General features: G+C 39.1%; 2 protein-coding genes across 3 annotated transcripts in view; one reads left to right on the forward strand and one right to left on the reverse strand.

Annotated features, from left to right (window-relative positions):
* Window positions 1-18,648, forward strand: part of DOCK1 (dedicator of cytokinesis 1) — a 313,699-nt gene that overhangs the window by 97,400 nt on the left and 197,651 nt on the right. For both annotated transcript variants that reach the window (XM_068400212.1, XM_068400213.1), the window contains exons 26-27: window positions 713-840; window positions 3,213-3,308. In XM_068400212.1, the coding sequence (XP_068256313.1) occupies window positions 713-840; window positions 3,213-3,308 (224 nt within the window). The remainder of the gene's footprint in view (window positions 1-712; window positions 841-3,212; window positions 3,309-18,648) is intronic.
* Window positions 11,825-18,648, reverse strand: part of INSYN2A (inhibitory synaptic factor 2A) — a 29,724-nt gene continuing 22,900 nt past the window's right edge. Inside the window, exon 3 of the mRNA XM_068399960.1 lies at window positions 11,825-12,008. Within this exon, the coding sequence (XP_068256061.1) occupies window positions 11,825-12,008 (184 nt within the window). The remainder of the gene's footprint in view (window positions 12,009-18,648) is intronic.

Raw genomic sequence — 18,648 nt, forward strand, 5'->3', positions numbered from 1 at the left:
GAGGGGTGACCTCATTAATGTTTATAAATATGTAAAGGGCAAGTGTCATGAGGATGGAGCCAGGCTCTTCTCAGTGACATCCCTTGAGAGGACAAGGGGCAATGGGTGCAAGCTGGAACACAGGAGGTTCCACATAAATATGAGGAAAAGCTTCTTTACGGTGAGGGTGACCGAACACTGGAACAGGCTGCCCAGAGAGGGTGTGGAGTCTCCTTCTCTGGAGACATTCAAAACCCGCCTGGACCTGTTCCTGTGTGATATGATCTGGGTAATCCTGCTCCGGCAGGGGGATTGGACTAGATGATCTTTCGAGGTCCCTTCCAATCCCTGACATTCTGTGATTCTGTGTCAGGGCAATGGTTGGACTCGATGATCCCAGAGGGCTCTTCCAACCTGATTGATTCTGTGATTCTGTGATTCTGTGAACATCAGTGAGACCATTTGAACATCAGTGAGACCATTCAAACACTTTGCTTGGGGAGGGCGGGTAGTGCTCGTAAAGTGTTCTTAACTTAATGACTTCATTTTTGCTTGGTTATAACTTTTTCAGGTTTTCATGTTTTGGGTTGAAAAGCAGGTGACTGGAAATCTGGAAGTTACCTTCTTTTTCCTAAGTTTTACACCTGACGGAGGCACTGAAGCAGATTGGCTGTTTAGGCAGCGCTATGAAGTTATTTAAAGCTGTGTATGTAACCTTATGTTTTGTGTGCAGACTGCAGGGAAATCTTGCTGCCAACAATGACAGATCAGCTCAAGTATCATTTGGAAAGACAAGAAGATTTGGAGGCTTGTTGCCAGTTGCTGAGTAACATCCTGGAAGTGCTTTACAAGAAAGACGTGGTTAGTACCTTACAGTTCTGTGATGATTAGCACTTAAATGGATCTTAGTAGAATGAATTAAGCAGGTAACTCCTGATGGCTTAGACTTTATCCCCCCACCCTCCCAAACCAGTTTGTTTTTAAGTCTTCTTTTTAGGCAACCAGTGATGAGGATGTGTTGTGTGACATCTCAGGATGTTTCTTACTGTTTCTGAGGCACATCCAATACAGCACTGTTATCCAATAACAGACATTGGTTTATAGTGAATAAACAGATATTCACGGGAGTTCAGCCTTTCTCTTACATGGTGTCTAGCCTCTGCCAGGTGGAAAATGTTTGTTTTGTATTTTGTGTTTTTTTTTTTTCCCATGAGCATTTTGGGAAATGCACATTTGAATTGTATTTATACTGGCTGCTAGGCTAGCCTGAAGGGGGGTGTGTGTGTGTATATATATATTTATATATGAACATACACTTTTGTTGACACAGCAAACTTGTTTAGCTTTTTGAAGTGCTGTTTAAAGTTACATAGTAGAATTCTCTACTTCGGTAAGAGATAACCTGAATTGAAAGCTGGCTTCTTCTGCATGAATACTATAACTAGTGGAGTTGTCTTATTAATTCAGAATGTAAACGTATGAGGCTGTTGTGCCTGAGCACCTGTGCAGTGCCCTGGGCTGGTGTGCAGATGTGTAGCTTGCATAATAGTCCCTTTTTTGTCTTGTCTTGACTTCACACAAATATGCAAATATTAGTGCTTTGCCAGAGAGCTGTAATGATTTGATGCTCTCCTAAAGACATCTGGGCTGATGAGGCTGCTGCCTGAACCTTCAGTCCTGTGCAGAATCACACACTAATTTAGTTGGGAAGGACCTCAAAGGTCAGCTGCTCACATCGTATCTTGCATCTTATTTGACTGTGTTTTTTGGGTTTCTTCTGATTTTGTTTCATTTTCTAAAGTAGTTCTGTGTGACTGCTCCAGAGAGTGGGTTATTTTAAAAAAGGGATTTGTTTTTGACAGCTTGGCTGCTTCCTGTCACTGTTGGCTGCATTTCTCTCGGGGTAGCAACTCACTTGTAGCTCCCCCATCTCCCTGGCTGAGCCACTGTCAGTGAGCAGCCAGCTGCGAGAGGGCTGCAGAAAATAGATAGCCCTTTGCTGGTGGAGAAGGGGACAAGGAAAGGAAGGAAACACTGTGAGGAGCGATGTAATGTAAAATTAAAAATGGGCAGGAGCAGCACAAGTGCTGGGAGTGCAGAGAGGGGGAAAGTGTTAGAACAAACTCACAGGAGAGAAAGCAGGGAGAGCTGAAGGGTGGAGAGGAGCAGGGTGCTGAGACAGATGCATTCTGCCCTGAAGATGCTCTTTGTACCAGAATTGTCAGCTTTATCCCAAAGGCAGATCTGTCAGCAGCCGGAGGAAAAGTCTGTACTGGAGCAGTAGCTGTGTGTAGATGTACTGATGGCGGATCACTCTTCAAATATGCAAATGCGTTTTTCATATATGCAAGTCTGCCTCTGGTAATTAGGCACAATCCAATGATATGATGTGGGTTACTATACAGCTCCAGGGGCAAGAAAGAACACAGTTCATTGGGATGTTTGTTTGATGGTCAAGAAGCAGCACAAAGATGCTGCTTTATTTAGATAATTATCTGGGAAACACTTGGAAATGTTGGCTATAGAACAGTTTCCCCTTTCCGTCTCACAGACCCCTTGTGGAGTCGTCTTCTTCAGAGTAATAGAAACTATGAAGCAGCCTGTTTATAAAGTAAAAGATGGGAGCAAAGCTCATCTGTTTGTTTCTCCTTGTCATGTGTGTTTGGCTTCAGCTCCTGTAGCCATCATTCTGCAGGAGGTTTCTGAACTTGTTCTTAAAAGTTGGTTGCACTAAACATTTCATTTTCAGCTCTCTCAAAAATAGTAGCAGATTACTTCTGATACAGAAATACTAATTTGAAGCAATTGACTGAAATTGCAGTTCCTTAACTAAAGTTTTGCTTTGCTTTTCTGTTTCTTTTAATTGAGCTGTTGTGGAATAGCCCCCCAGCTTTGGTAATGCCTGTGGGCGTTTGATGTTGGAAAAATGACTTAGGAAAATAAAATTATTAGGTAACTAAATGTCATAGGCTTTGCTATATTTCCAGGGACTTGGTTTTCACTTAAATAATTGTAACAGTACACGTTAATTTATCAGTAACACGTATTAATAAAACAGCGTTTGCATGCTGTTTGGTAAAATGGGAGACTAATTTTCTGCTTTTGAGCAACAGCAGCGAGTGATGTTTTATTTAACTTTCACAAGACGAGCGGATTTCAAGGCAAGCATAAATAGTTCAGTTGTGCTGGTGTCTGTTGTATCTACTTACCACTAATTTATTCTTTTTCCTTAGGGGCCGACACAACGACATGTCCAGATAATCATGGAAAAGCTATTGAGGACAGTGAACAGAACAGTCATTTCCATGGGACGTGATTCGGAGCTCATTGTAAGTGTCTCTTGATGTAAACTTAAATACTTCTGTCACATCTTTTTGAACCTGACTGTAATAGGATTTAAATCTCAGGTGACCCAAAGCAATCAAAACCTTTGGTAACTGTCTTTGTGTTCAGTAGGCTGTAAAACATGGGCTTGTAATTTTTCTGTGGTTTACACAGGGGGAGAGAAAATATTTTCAAAATATTGGTGGCCAGATGATTAGCCAGATTTTAGATGTCTGTGTTAAACAAAATGATGTATTATTTGTAATTAGCCAGCTGAAAAGTGTGGAAATCAGACTTGCGTGTTTGTTACTCCATTAGCAACCATTTGACTCTACAAGCATTTACTTGCCTTTTTTGACTACATCTGAGAGAACCAAGGTGACCTAAAATGGGGATGGATCTTAGTGGGGTTTTGGGAGTCTCGCTGTGTGTTTGCCTTTACCTTATATTCTTCTTTAGGTGTCTGCACCTGGCAACAAATCTATAGGAAACTGGTCAGAGTGGAGCAGATTTATCATCTATCTGAGTAGCTGTCCTGTTCTACATTAATTTGGTTCAGTTTGGTTTGATATACTGATTTGTTTCTTAAAAAAGGGTTTATTTGTTAGTCAGATATATCTGAGGCCATTAGCACTTTCTTTTTTTGATCTCCCCTTTCTTTTCTGGTTTTATTTCTCTGTGTAATTGTACACAGTGATACTTGACTTTTTATGACCAGTCTGTCCTCAGCACATCTTACTTATCTACTGCTGTCCCATTTACTGGGTGTATGGTGGTGCTTGTGTCGACAGACATGCTGCAGTTTTAGTTTTGTCTTTAGTGTGTCATCCACTGACTTTTGTTTTTGTATTCTACTTTTATCACTTTGATTCGCAGTAATAGTGATTGTAGTAATAAAGTGATAATAGATCACCAGATCCAGTGTTGGAGCAAGAAATGGTTATAAACAGAGGTCTGTCTTGGACAATATTCTCGTGGTGGGCTGCAGTAACAGTGAAAGGAAGTCAACAGGTTTACATGTTATTGTTACTTTGTGTGTTACCACAGAAATTATTAATACTATGCAGAATAGATATCTTAATGTCTTTCTGTACAAGGGTACAAAACTTACTACTTCTCCCAGTTGCAAAGAAGATGTAAGACATACATACAGGAAACTTCTTCAGTTACGATTAGGATGTGAATTAATTATTGTTTTGATGAACATGATTTAGATGATATTTTAAAATGTTAATTATTCCTTTTGCATTTATCAAATGCTATTGGAAAACTTCTGTATATATTTTAACTAAGTACCGTTGCATTAAAAATATCTGTAGTGATCATGAATACAGCTTGAAATCATTCTATCTGCACACTCTGTAATTATGTAATGAGTGTTATTAGGACTGGGTATTTTCAAGGAGTACTTACTCCTATCTTAAAATTCAATCTATTGCTGAAAGGATCCTCCTGTGATCAACCAGTAACAATTCATTTTTTGTGCTGTCAGCCAAGTAGGAAGAGGAAAATGCAAGTGATAATTATTAGCAAGCATAACCTGACCCCTCTTGGGTCAGAATCAGGCTGAAATTATGTATTAACTTTTCTTTTGTCTATACTAGTATGGTTGTACCTGGAACTGACATTAGAGAATTAACCATACAGGATGAGTAGAAGGAAGGGATTTTAAAAATAAAGGGTCTTATAGAGGCGTAGTTCACATAATGATAACTTTTTCAAAAGAAGTAAAATACAGGTCATCACGATTAGTTTCTTATATATAAGACAGCTGTATTGGTGTACTGAAGCTGGCATGTTTTTACCCTGAAGAAATACTTAGATTTTGGATGAAGATGACGCAGCTAATGTTGCATAATACACTTTAAATATAAAAAAGACTTTGGATCAAAAGTACTGAGAAATTGGCATTTACTCCTGTAGATGTGAACTATATATCCAGTAAGGTTTACCAGCGTTTAGCTTCCTTCTGGAAGCTTTCCTCTGAGGATCCTGCTTTGAATAGCTCAAACGCATGGGAGATGCAGTGCTTCTCATCTGAGACAAGACTCCTTTTCTGTTAGGCAGCGCTACAGAAACATTGATTCATAATCCCCTTGCAGTGTCAGTCAAGTTTGTTTAATTTCATATTCTTTATAAACCTTTGTTCTAATCACTGTGGAACTGTGGCAACTAGAACACAGGCAACTAGTGACAGGACAAGAGGACACAGCCTCAAGCTTCGCCAGGAGAGGTTCAGGTTGGACATTAGGAAGCATTTCTTCTCAGCAAGGGTCATTAGCCATTGGAAGGGGCTGCCCGGGGAGGTGGTGGAGCCACCATCTCTGGAGGGGTTTAAGAAAAGCCTGGACATGGCACTTAGTGCCATGGTGTAGTTGACGTGGTGGTGTCAGGGCAATGGTTGGACTCGATGATCCCAGAGGTCTCTTCCAACCTGATTGATTCTGTGATTCTGTGTAACTGCTGTGGCATTTGGGATGCATGAACTCGGGGATCTATAGGGGTAAACATCAAACACAATTGCTTTGTAGAAATGGTTTCAGTTGATATTTTGATAATATTTGTATCCCCTTCTGAGTTTGAGGCTTGTGTGACTTAGACTCATGTTGGTTTTGACTGTGTGGTAAGTCGGTGAGAGCTGGTGTTTCTGAGAGGCTGGAGTTTTATGTGATCAGCAGAGGACTGTAAAGAATTTAAGTGGTAGTGGAAGGGGAAGACTTCAATATAGTGTGATTTTACATTAGTGAACAAAAAATCTTCAACAGAAGATGAGGTTGCTAGATGTGCTGATGGAGTAGGAACATAAGACACTGAATTTAGTGTTTCTGGAGGATATGCAATTAGAGGCTATTAAAGGTACCAGAAATAATTCAAGTAACTTTCTCTACATTACAGCCTAAGGGTGGGGTTCTGTGTGTCCAATACTGAACAACTGTTACCGAGTCAGTTTCCTTTGGAATAACGTTGATGAAAGATGGATGAGTTGTAGTACCTACCTGACCAAACCCCCTTTGCTTCCTTAAGTATGTGACTTTCTAGATAAAAATCATAAGATATTTTTATCATTTACCTTCGAAAGAGAATTATCTTGAAATAAGATAGACAATAAATAAAACAGAGTGTAAGTGATAGATTAAAATCTGATTTGACCATAATTTTGGTAGAAGTTGGTAGCAAGAAGAATTTAAGTTACAATTTGTGATATTGCACACTCTCTTCTAGCCTTCAGAACTTGTAAAAAAAAAAAAACCAACCAAACCCTCAGTCTCACCGGTGACTGTATTAACTAAGATTAAGCACAGTCTGGCCACTTCTACAGTTCATTTCAGTGAAAGCAGTGAATTTATATACTTGGAAATTAGCATTAGTTTCCAACCTGCTGTATCAAATGAGTTTTTAACATGCAAGAAAAAAACCCATGTCACCGTTTTAATACTCATTTTTTTTTTTGGCTACTTTTTCCTCTGGAGGTCTCACTGGTGATTTTTGCTTGATGGGTTTGCTAACCGAGTAGAGGGTTCTGTGTGTGTTGTTTTAGTGAAGGCAAGAACTAGATGCAGCCTGTGGGTGCTGAGTTCCCTGACGCAACGTCCAGGTTCGTTGTTGCTCACAGAAATTGGCTGCTTTGAGCTACTTTGCACGTGCCTAGAGCTAGCCCTGCTGATGGTGCAGTAAGAGGTCGACTGTAACAAGATCACAAAATCTTTCCTACTGAAGAACAAGTTGTCTGAAAAAAAGTAAATTGAGCACGTTTCCCTGGGTCTTTTTTGAAGGATAATTTTAAACCACCTCTGTCCTTGCCTATTAACTCTTGAAGAATGTTGTGTTCCATGCGAGTCAGCAAATTGGCCTCCTTCAGTAAATCAGAATTGACCGGCCATGATGGTAGGTCCAAAATGGATCATGAGTACTCCCTACTTCCTTCTGGTCAGCAGCTTGGTATGTTTTTCATTTACAAAGCCAAGAAAAACAAGCTCGTTGCTGAACTCTTTAATTTCAGAAAGGACATGCAGATGGGGTTTTTGGATCCCTGTGTGTACAATTTTTGGAAGATACTTCAGTTGGCAGATTTGTGCAACTGTATGATCATTGTCTATGAAATAGACAATCTTGGTTCCTTTATATGGTGGAACAAATCAAATTCCATTGTGATACAGAAAAAAATCTAGCTCATAGATATAAGAGCCAAGAGTGTCGGAAGTGGCTCTACTCCCAAGAGACTCTGTCCTTAAGAACAGTGGCTCTGAAAAACATGTAGTGGTCTATGGTGAACAAAATCAGTGTGAGCACCTCCTGTGACCAGGGAAAAAATGCTATTTTAGATTCTCTTGGGATGCCTGACTAGGAAGCAGTGGACAGGAGAGGACTTTATGACTTTACTGATGAATTGAGTGTTTCCCACGTTGCTTTTTTCCCTTCCTCTACACTTTAAAACAAGGATGTGGTGAAACCAAAACAGAAATGCTGCAGAAATGATCAGAAAGTAGAGAAAGTGAGTGAGTTATGGTGTGAGATGTGAAAGCCATCTGAGGTTAATAGAAAGAAGATTTAGGGGTGCTCCTTGGTGATAGTGAAGAAGAATCTCTGTAGGGTGAAGATGGCACCTGTCAAATGAAAGAGGAGGAGCTGGTGACAGCACTGGAGAGCGAGAAGTGTAAAGTAGAGCAGAGAATATGGCACTGATGTGGGAAGTGAACACTCAGTCAAAGGCAGTGGTGGATTCTCCATCTCTTGGCATCTTCAAGGCAGGATGACTTTCTGGAAGGCAGTAAAATACGAGTCTAAAATATGAGTTATTGAGGGTCACGGGAGAGAGTTCTGGGGCTAAAGTTACTTAGGAGTTGAAGCTACATGATGGAAATTGTCTTTCTGTGTCTTATAATCTGTCAAGTTTAGAGTTAACGGGTTCCAACATGTTGGGGAGAAAGCTTCATTTTCTTCACTGGACTCCTATGATGTAGAAAATTATACTTTGTTTTATTGAATTGGAAGTTTTCTTATCATGCAAAAACATTTGAAATTACGTGTTGCAAACTAATTTCACAAAAACTGAAGCGGTATTTGAACGATGGTCATGATGTTGTTCCATCACTAATACTGAGCTTTTTTTATGGTGTAAAATGGGTATGCAAGTATGCCCTACCAGTGCTTATCTGAACAAGCTGCATTCACCTAAACATGTTGACGGCAAATTTCTAGCACTCCAATTATTTTAATAAGCCACAGTTGTATTTCATGGATGCTGAAAGAATACTAAAACTTGTTTCACACAGTCCGTTTCATTCTACCAGACCAGAACGGTGTTGGTATAGCAGTAATATTTTTAGTGGCAATCCAGTTAACAAATTCCAGTAGTAATATATAATGCGTGCTATTATACAGACGCTGAAGAAACGGTATAATCTAACAGCGTGCTTGATTTGAAAGTGTTCATGAAAAATGGACCTATTTGATTTCGAAAAAGGGATTAACCTTTAAAACCTAGAGTGAAATTAAAGGCATAGACGGTGGTTTTGCATCTTAAGCAAGAAAAAGCAAACACTTTGTACCCATGGTAGGATTTTTCAGTTTTAATCGTGACTTTTTTTTCAGTTTATCCTGATTTTTAAACTATTTTTACAGTGACTTTTTTTCTTGAAGAAAACAAGTGATACTCACATGAATAGTGTTTCCTAATAGCTCTAAAACAATATAACTGTTGCTTAATGAAAATTATACGGACTCAGAAAATAGCAAGTAATATAAAATCACTGCAGTCTTTATTGACTAAAAATTATTTTTAAGCATGATATGGGAGAAGTGCATCTAGGAAATTGGTGTATGAAGGTGCCTGGTATTGTCAGTGAATTCAGCAAAGTTCTGTGCCACACTGGAAGTGAAGATGCATTTTCTTTGTTATAGCCTCATACCTGCATTTTATAAGATCTTCTACATTAGGGTGAAAATAGCTTTGTCAGTCACATTTAACTAAAAGCTCTAAAGAATTACTTTTTTTCTCTCTGTATCTAACCTGAGCCTGAGTGATTCTAAACGTAATACAATATGATACATTTTACACACTTGCAAAAACATTTTATTACAAATTACATTGTATGGTACGATAGAACACGATATGTAATTTTAAGCAAGACTATATGTATGTTAGCTTTTCCAGTTTTAAAAAAATGTAAAAAATTAAAAATTTGCAACTTCTTAAGAAAATAGCCTGGACATGTACAGAACACGCCGTGAGAACTTTCACTTTTAGCTCTTACATGTTTCACCAGTGAATTTTCCTCTGTCATTTTCCATGATTACAGAATACTGGTCTCTGTATGAGTCAGTAACCGCACATAAAAACAGTTCAGTTTTGTGTCGGAGTCCCTGCACACAAGAACGTTTATGGGAAAAGCTACTTGATTTGGTGACACCAACGATTTGTAACTGATTGCCATTGAGAGATGCTTGATTTAACCTCTTAAAAAAAACCCCCAGACACTAGGCATGTTAGCATGGGTGAGTTCATTAATTATTAACTCTATTTAAAAATAATACTGCATCCTGTTGTATTTTCTTGTTATGTCCATATTTGATGTTTCTGTTTAGGAAAAATAATTTTCTTGTTTGGAAATACTTGGGTTTCTAAAAGATGTAGGGTGGGCCGTCTTGTAAACAAGTTTATATTTTCAATTAAAAAACGGTACAAAATACAGGAAACACATTTTTTTCCACATGAAACTATTGCACTTCCTTCCTGGTACACAGGATCACCTTTTCTAATCCTTCAGCTTTCACAAAAGATTTCCAGGGTATTGTTTGCTTATGTACAAGAACTCGTAGCCCTCTTGAAGGTTTACTGCAAAGGTGACTTGTTTTCATTAAAGCATGCTGAAATTCATTTTGAGGTGGACACAGACATGTTCTGCATTTCTGTTCCCATTTTAACTTCCTTTTCTTGCTCTTTGCTTGGGGGTGGGGAGAGTTATTTTCCTCAAGTTTTCTTGCAGTAATGGATTTGACGCTGAACTAAGAGGGGAAAAATAGTGTAAATGAAAACATTTTGAATTTTTTAGTATATGCAAACTCTTCTGCTGATGATTATATTGTATCTTATTGATGCTGCAGAGTGTGCAACTTCAAACCCATTTCTTAATAAACCTAAATTAGTCTAAATTAGACTCAAATTATCTTAAATCCTTAAAAACAAACAAACAAACAAAAGACAAGAAGATTCCTACTCCCTGGCCACTTCTAGCAGGAGAAATTTTTCCACAAACGGTCATTCTAGGTGCAAGTTTAATGACAGTAGCGAATACTTAAAGGAAAAAGTTGCAGTTGATAATTCAGAGATTTTAAGTGTCATTTAAAAAAAAACACAAACCCTAGGAAAAAACTGATTCACATCTCTTCCCTAAGTGTGTTGGTTAGCAAGTACAATTAATAGATTGAGATATAAATTATAATATGTTGGGAAACCCATCCGAGAAGCTTAATAAATAAATAGCATTTAAAATTACTGCTCCTTCCAAACAGGTTTCAAAGCGTAATGCATACTATAAATTTTCTGGTGCCTTGTGCAATAGTGTAGAGGTTTTCCAAAGACCACGTTACAAAAAGATATTAAACTATGGCAAACGCTAACAATTCATAGAGCTTTTGTTCTGTCTGTGGGGTTGGTTTTTATTTCTGTGCCAGAATGTGTCCTTTAGACCTTTTGGGTACCAAAAGACTGCAAGTGAGATCTAGGACAGATGATTGCCCCGTAGCCTTGACCCTGTCAGCGTGGTGTGGTTAAAGGCTTGTCCTGACTTTGGGAGGTTTCTAGCCGCTCGCCCCTTGGAGATGAGCAGCAGACTTGTTCGTCTGGTGATGAGGACATAGCTAAATTAGAAATGATGGTGCCTTGTCGAAATGTGAGAGCTTGGCTGAAGTCTACATCGCGTGAAGGCAAATATACATATAGTCACATCTTAGAGATTATTCTTGGTCTTGGACCACATGAAAAATTGTGCTTTGTCCAGGATATATGTGCTGAAAACTGCACTCCCCGATCAACATGGATTTGTAAAACTGAAGACCATTGCAAACATAAGGCTTGCTTGCTTTTTTTCCCCCCTCGTCGTTGTTTGAAGACGATAAACCAAACCCCTGAAAGGCTTTAAAACAATAGTGATATTTAGCTGTGTACAGGATGACAGCCTACAATTTAACAGGTTAGAATGTGACTCTTTCAGATCTAAGGGGGGGAAATAGTTTTACTTTCCATCTTTGTACAAATTTCAATTCAGGTTTTACATCCCACATTGGTGAACTGCAAATAAAAGTTGGCAAGGTGTTAGCTCACACCTTGCTTCTGGACACTAGTTTATAGGTACAAAGGCCTTTTTTGGTACATACGGTGAGAACTGAATGCTGCCAGAACCATCAGAACTGCGTTGGCCGGTAACGCTGATCAGTCTACCAAGATCCCATTAGAGATGATTGACAGAACTCCAAATATTTTTCAAAGAAGGCCGTGAACTCCACATGTAATGGACTTGGGTTAAAGGAACCAGAGTTTCCATCTTCCATGCTTTTTTGATTCAGTTTTGGCTTTTTGCTTGGGAGTGGAGGAGTAGCTCTCCTGAGAATAAGGCAAAGGTGCAACCTGAGTTTCCTCAATAGGATGAAGTTTTCTCAAAACTGGCTGTAGTTTATCTTCTTGCTGTTTAAAATCCAATTCCACACTAAAAATGGGAAGAAAAAAAGTAATTAGTTACTAATTATGATGATAGATTTCAATTAAGCCAACATCTGACACCAATGCACAAGTGCTTAATTTATGATGGGTTGACCATAAGCAATAAGGCTGTCATGGCAATTCCTTTACCTGAGCTGTTTCTTGCAGGTTGTACCGTGAGTTAGATGAATTTCACCAAACTGCTGTCATGTATATACTTATATACACACGTGGAAAAAATAAATAAATGAAGAAACAATTCTCTTTTGCAGTGCAACCCTTTAGCATATGCTGACAGTATCTAAACTTAGCCCTGTAACGAGGATAACAACATAGATCGTTTCAAGTTTACCTTATAAACTTCAGCACAAGGTTAATTCTGTCTGATACTCAAAACCCAATCTAGGCCACTTACAAATACCCTGAACCTTCGTGGTTTCAGCTGCATTTGGTACCGCAGCTCGTGGCCAAGCACTGCACTGCGCCTCTCCATCCTGTCTTGTGCATTACATTGCGATGTGGCACCTGGATATCAGAGGATGGATTTAGAAGATAGGGTGAAATTAAGGGAATTGAGACACTGGGGTTAATTTATTTCTTCCCTACCTTTTGCTTGATATTTTAAACCCAACAGTTAACGACTGAGGTGAAGACTCTGTGTGAATGCATCTGTTGGGGCACTTGCGAGGTTGCCTTTGGACATTGAGCACATCATACCATCTAGTACCATCTACTGGTGTAGGTGGATTGTATTTTCCTCTTAGGGTGGGGGAGAGGGAATTGCAGATGCTGAGAGAAGTTTGGGATATTTCTGTGCTTTGTTTTTTTGAAGAGCTGAAGAGTCTGAGGACAAGGACTTGCCGTGAAGCCCTGGAAAGGGGTGCTGGAAAGGTGTAAGGTCTTTTTTTTTGGCATCTGGCTGTGCCTAGTTTGGTGTTTCGTTGGTTTTCCATCTGGCTGTGCCTAGTTTAACTGTTAAATACATTCTGAGCAAAAGTGTCAGCATTTCAGTGCTTCGGAGTGATCTGGATAAACTTTCTAATAGTGGAGGAGAGAAATACATTAGGTAAGAGTTCAAATATTCAAAATATTTTTCCCACCTCCAGGTTGTTAAGCAGTAAAAAGACATTCTAAATTGAAGAAGATAATTTTTATAATTTCAGCTGTATGCTAGAACTATACCTCTGAATACTAACTTTGCAGGAGACAGCTGAGTTGGGTACCCTGTTACTGCAGAAGCACGCTACGAGCCTCCTGATTAATCTACTATCTGTCCTTGTTAATGAACGAACAACGCCGTCTTCAACTTGATAACATGTTCTTGTTGGCAGTTTAGCTAGCAGTTGGTTAGATAACGGCGGCATTAATTTTGTGGTAAGATTGGGATGCTGGTTTATTGTGAATGCCCCACCACATAAATGCTTTCAGTAATACAGTGAGAGAACCTCGGCATGAAATAGCTTCTTCTCTAAGAGCTCTCTAAATCTCATTTAAAGTGCCATGCAAATCTCTGCAGAATTTGGTGTATACTGTATGTGGTTTGTTTCTCAGTATAAATTTTGGTGAGGAAAAAAAGGCATTTCAGCTCTGGCGTTGGCAGAGTTCATTTTTACTCCTTTCAAAATGTTACTCTTGCAGGGAAGCTTTCTTAAGAGCTACTTGAAATTGATGTAAAAGACATTGGTTTAAAAAAACCTTGCTGAAGAGAATAACTTTTCATAATCAATTTCTATTACAGACAGACCTCAAGAGAAAAACCATCTTAGTTCTAGTCCGTATGACAAACCCCATGTTATTATCATTTTCTACTGCAGAAACCCATTTGCAGCACAGTTCAGGCTGTCTTTCAGCTGTTTACATCAAAGTGAAAGATTTTGCTTCTGAAGAGTATAAAGAGGATGAATGAAAACATTCATATTATTTCAGCATTTATAACTGTAAATTTTGCAGAATAATTGTTTGTTGTTTATCAAGATCAATTTATTTAGCTTTGTAAATTTTTTAATGTAACTGCTTCTTTCAGGCAACTTATTTGCTTGCAAACTTGGGTTTTGTGTTTACCTGCTTGTGCTGCAGTAATAAGACAAAAACCTTCTTCTCTAATTTTTCATTTCTCTTTCTAAATTATCTATAGCTGACTTTATTTTTGGTCTTTAACTTTATGTTGAACAATATGAAATACTATTAAATTCAGCAAGTGTTACGTATTTGTATGACTTCTCTATATTTTTGTTCTAGAGCTGCAGGTACTCCCTACAGCCTCCTCCTCTGGCTTTCCAATTCTTGCATTCATGAACTTGATTTTGTCACCTGTCACAGCTTGAACAATTTTGTTTTGCTATTTTTGTATCCTAAGTGTCTATGGGTTTCCTCTCAACGTGACCTTTCCTTGAAATACTCTCTATGCCATGTGGCCTCTCTTCACTTCACACTTTGTCTGGTTTTGTCTCTTCTTTAAGCCTCCCCATGATAACTCCACAAACTTAATTAGTGAGGATCATATGTTCTTCTAGCATTATGCATGATGGAGGATATAATTATTGACTTCAGAAGCGTTCTTCGTTAGATGAAATAATAATATTTTTCAATAGACTGACAACTGACAAGCAGTACAAAAACAAGACATAAATCTAAATATTCTATAATGCCAGTATCACAAACGTTTGCCTGGCACATCTGGTGAGGACATACTAAAGGTTCACTTCCCTACAGTGTTGCCAAGTTTGGAACATGGGTTGGAGTTTCTCTCCGTTCAGTGCCTATCTCAAAGCTTTCCTATGCATGAAACTCTAATGCAAATAGATAGGCTGTTTTTGTCAACAACTATAGCAGTAACATTTTGTCTGGGGTAAATATTCTGGCTTTGTTTTCACCCCAAAACAACTATATAATTACAAGGTTTACAACAGAAACTCTGTATTTCAGGGCAGTTGCCTGTGTATCGTAGTGTTTGCATAGATGTCATTCCCATGAAAATTTGGCCAAATAAAATCAAAGAAAAGACCTTTGAGAATTTTATTTTGATGTGCTCATTAAACGTAGGCGTTAGAACTTTGTAATTAAAATCTCTGAAATTCCTTCACAGTGAGATGGGTCTAGTCCAGGACTGATCAAAAATCTCTTTGCAATTGCAGCTCTGAGTTACATTAGTCTGTGCTTGACTGAGCCCCAGAGCGGAGGACCCTGAGCCTGCTTTTTCTGTCATCTTGTTTTCTGCTCGGGACTGATACCAGTGCAAAGGGAACCCAAAAGGAGAGTTTTGTAAAATTTATTTTTTTCTTCCTTCCTTTCCCATTTCCCAGATCCTGGTGGTATTTATTGCACAGCATGGACGTGCACTAAACGTACCTAGCTGAAACTACCTGAAGGGAGGTTGTAGTGAAGTGGGAGTCGGCCTCTTCTCCCAGGCAACCAGCGATAGGACAAGAGGACACAGCCTCAAGCTTTGCCAGGGGAGGTTCAGGTTGGACATTAGGAAGCATTTCTTCTCAGCAAGGGTCATTAGCCATTGGAAGGGGTTGCCCAGGGAGGTGGTGGAGTCACCATCTCTGGAGGTGTTTAAAAAAAGACTGGACATGGCACTTAGTGCCATGGTCTAGTTGCCATGGTGGTGTCAGGGCAATGGTTGGACTCGATGATCCCAGAGGGCTCTTCCAACCTGGTTGATTCTGTGTGATTCTGTGTGTGACAGTAGGAACTTTGTCCCTAGGAAGCACCAGTGACTCGCTATGGAAGTGGGGTTTATAGCGAGTGAGGCAAAGGGTGGCAAAAAAGTAGAGGGTCACAGTGAGGCACTCGAATGCTGCCTTGGAAACTGTTTTGATATGCAACTGTTAATTTTGGCATTGAAGTCAGCGGGAACCTCTGTGGGGTTTCTCTGTCTGTTTTGCTTTGGGCTTTGTGTCCCCCAGCCTTGGCTTTTTGTATTTGTGAAATGGAGTTGTTGTGTTTGGGAAACAATGAAGACTCGCGTACTGTAATAACGAGTACCCCAGGACAGACTTGGAACAAGACTCTTTTCTGTGCAGAATTTGAATCATTTTCAGGAAAGAAAGAGAAACAAAATATACTGAATAGCTGCTCATCAGTGAAGGACTGTGTGCTTGGTGCCTGAAGCCCACAGGGAGAGGAGTAAAGAACTGCCTGACTTTCTAATTGAGCACTCATGGTGCAGCAGCGCTGATCAACACAGGGTTTGTTTGGCCTCCAGCCGTTCTCGGGGGCCCCAAGAACATCTCAGAGGTGATTTGGGCTTTGTGTGACACGATATGCCTGTGTGCACGTGCTATATAATGCGTGCGGGTGAAATCCAGTGCTTCCAAGAGGTGTTACAACTATGTACGTAGGGCCCCTTGTATGGTAAAGGAGGTGATACAGAGCCCTTCGCAGGTGGACACCTCGCTCAAGGCATGCACACAAGGTGGCCAGCTCGCTCAGGCTGCTTCTTTCTGGCTAATCCCATTTTGTAATCCCATTTTCTAAATCCTGGTGCTGTGGATTAGGGACTGGTGAACTGGATTTTCTGCTTTTGGTTTCATGGGTTTTTTTAAGGATTTTGAGAATATATGTAAATGAGTTTTATTTTCTGCATGCTGGCAGTAGAGTGAACTTTTTCTAATTTTGTTGCTGTGTAAGGGATTGAAAACACAGTTTGAGGAGTCATAACCATTTGGTTTTAAGCATATGGGCTGTGGGAGGGTATCTAGCAACAAGCTTAGAAATACGGAGGGGGTTTCTTCTTTTCTAACATAGTCACACTTTATTAACATGAATAATTTTAAGACTACTAGGTGGTAATAATTGGATACGTTGGTTAGTTGCAGGATGGTCGAATCACAGTAATTCAGGTTCAGGGCCAGGTTGCTGAGGGCTTTATCCCGTTCTCTCTTGAAACCTCCAAGGATGGAGCCTGCACAGGCTCTGGGCAGCCAGTCCCTCTGCTTTCTGCCTCCAGGAAAAACCTTTCTCCTTCTACTCAACCTGAACCTTTCTCACTGCAGCCGACACCGCTTCTGTTTACCTTTTAATTATCTAGTTTGTTACGTTAAGGCCCAAATCCTGCAAGCATTTGTAGAGCAGCTTAACTCTTTTTTTAAGTGGGCTAGGTGAAGCAGGAATGAAGAACATCATCGTGTCTCCTTCTGGGTCACGTTCATTGGATGACGTGGCATTAGTGCATGCCACATCTTGGAAGAACGGGATCCAGATAAGCACTAATCACTCCAAAATTACCTTACTACCCTTTTTAGCAATCTCTGATAAATTTCCTGTTTCAACATGAAAATCACAACTGCTTAGGGTCCAAAGCACTGGCAGCGTTAGCAAGCCGTTAAGATCCATCTTTTCTACTAAACATCTTACAGTCTAGAGATGAGTAAGAAAGAATTTAAGTTAGTTAATGTGGGGAGGAAATAAAAAGATGATGAAAATTACTGTTCTCATCATTTAGTTACCTGATTTTGCTATGCTGATGCTATCTTAGGAATTTATGTCTACTTGTCTTATTTTCAGATTTATTAATTTTAATAATTATCACTATATCTGACCTTTACAAGTGAACTACTTCCATGTGGGCTCCATGCTACCTACTTAACTTGTATCACCGTGATTTTAACCTGTTTCATTTGCCACTGTTGTATTCAGTTACATTTCATAGATCCTAATAATATATTTCCTGTTGAATAGTTGGAATACACCTTAGAATATCTTCAGTATCAAAGACAAAACTGCATCCTGAAAACCAGCATAATTCAACATTTCAAAGGAGTAAAAAGTAGCCAAATTAATGGTTAATTAATAATTAATACAGCTTTGAGTAATTTTTTCCCCCCAAGAACTACAGTAGTGTCATCTTGATTTCTTTGTTCCCCCTACGCAAAAATAGGCTGGTGATTTGATCTAGTAAAAAGTTTACTTCCAGAGGCTAAAGTAGCCTTGTAAGTACTTTAAAGTTAGTACTACTTGTAAGTACTACTCAAAGCTATTGAGTACTCCTGACCTTTTTGACTGAAGGGAAGTCTAGCATGAATTCTTCCAAATGCTCCTTCACGGAAATAATTCATGATAAAGGCCTTAGAATAACACACAAAATATTAAACAGAAGACTCATTTTCTCACAGAGATTTCTGTTCAAGGATTAAAATTCACACGGGATGGTAATTTAAACAGGAGCGGAAAGGGCAGTTCTGCTAAAAGATAATCACAGAATAAAACAGGCTGTGAAGATTTAGTCCATGTGGGTTTTGGGTGTTACAGAATTGGTAGTTTCTGCATATCGATGCGATTTCTTCTTAATAGCAGGGTTTTGCTAGACTTCAGTATTTAAGTTGACTTTGTCCTGACAATATACCATGGCAAAACTTATTTTCTGTCTTTAAAAATTTCAATGGTGAATCTACATCAGTTTGTAGAAGATGGATGTAAAACTTTGTTTGTTTTTCGTTTCTAAATTTGTCTTATTTTGTAGAAGACGATTTTAAAACTTTTGTGACCTCAGTTTGAGATATTGATACTAATGGAATAGATTAACATTTGATTAAATCGTTTATTTTCACTACTTAATCCCATTTTTTGACTACTAATTTAAATACTGTCTGGTAATTACTATAAAGAGACGACGCTGAATACTTTTTACTGACTGATTTAGA

This window comes from Nyctibius grandis, chromosome 4 (genome assembly GCF_013368605.1).
Source record: "Nyctibius grandis isolate bNycGra1 chromosome 4, bNycGra1.pri, whole genome shotgun sequence".
NCBI lineage: Eukaryota > Metazoa > Chordata > Aves > Nyctibiiformes > Nyctibiidae > Nyctibius > Nyctibius grandis.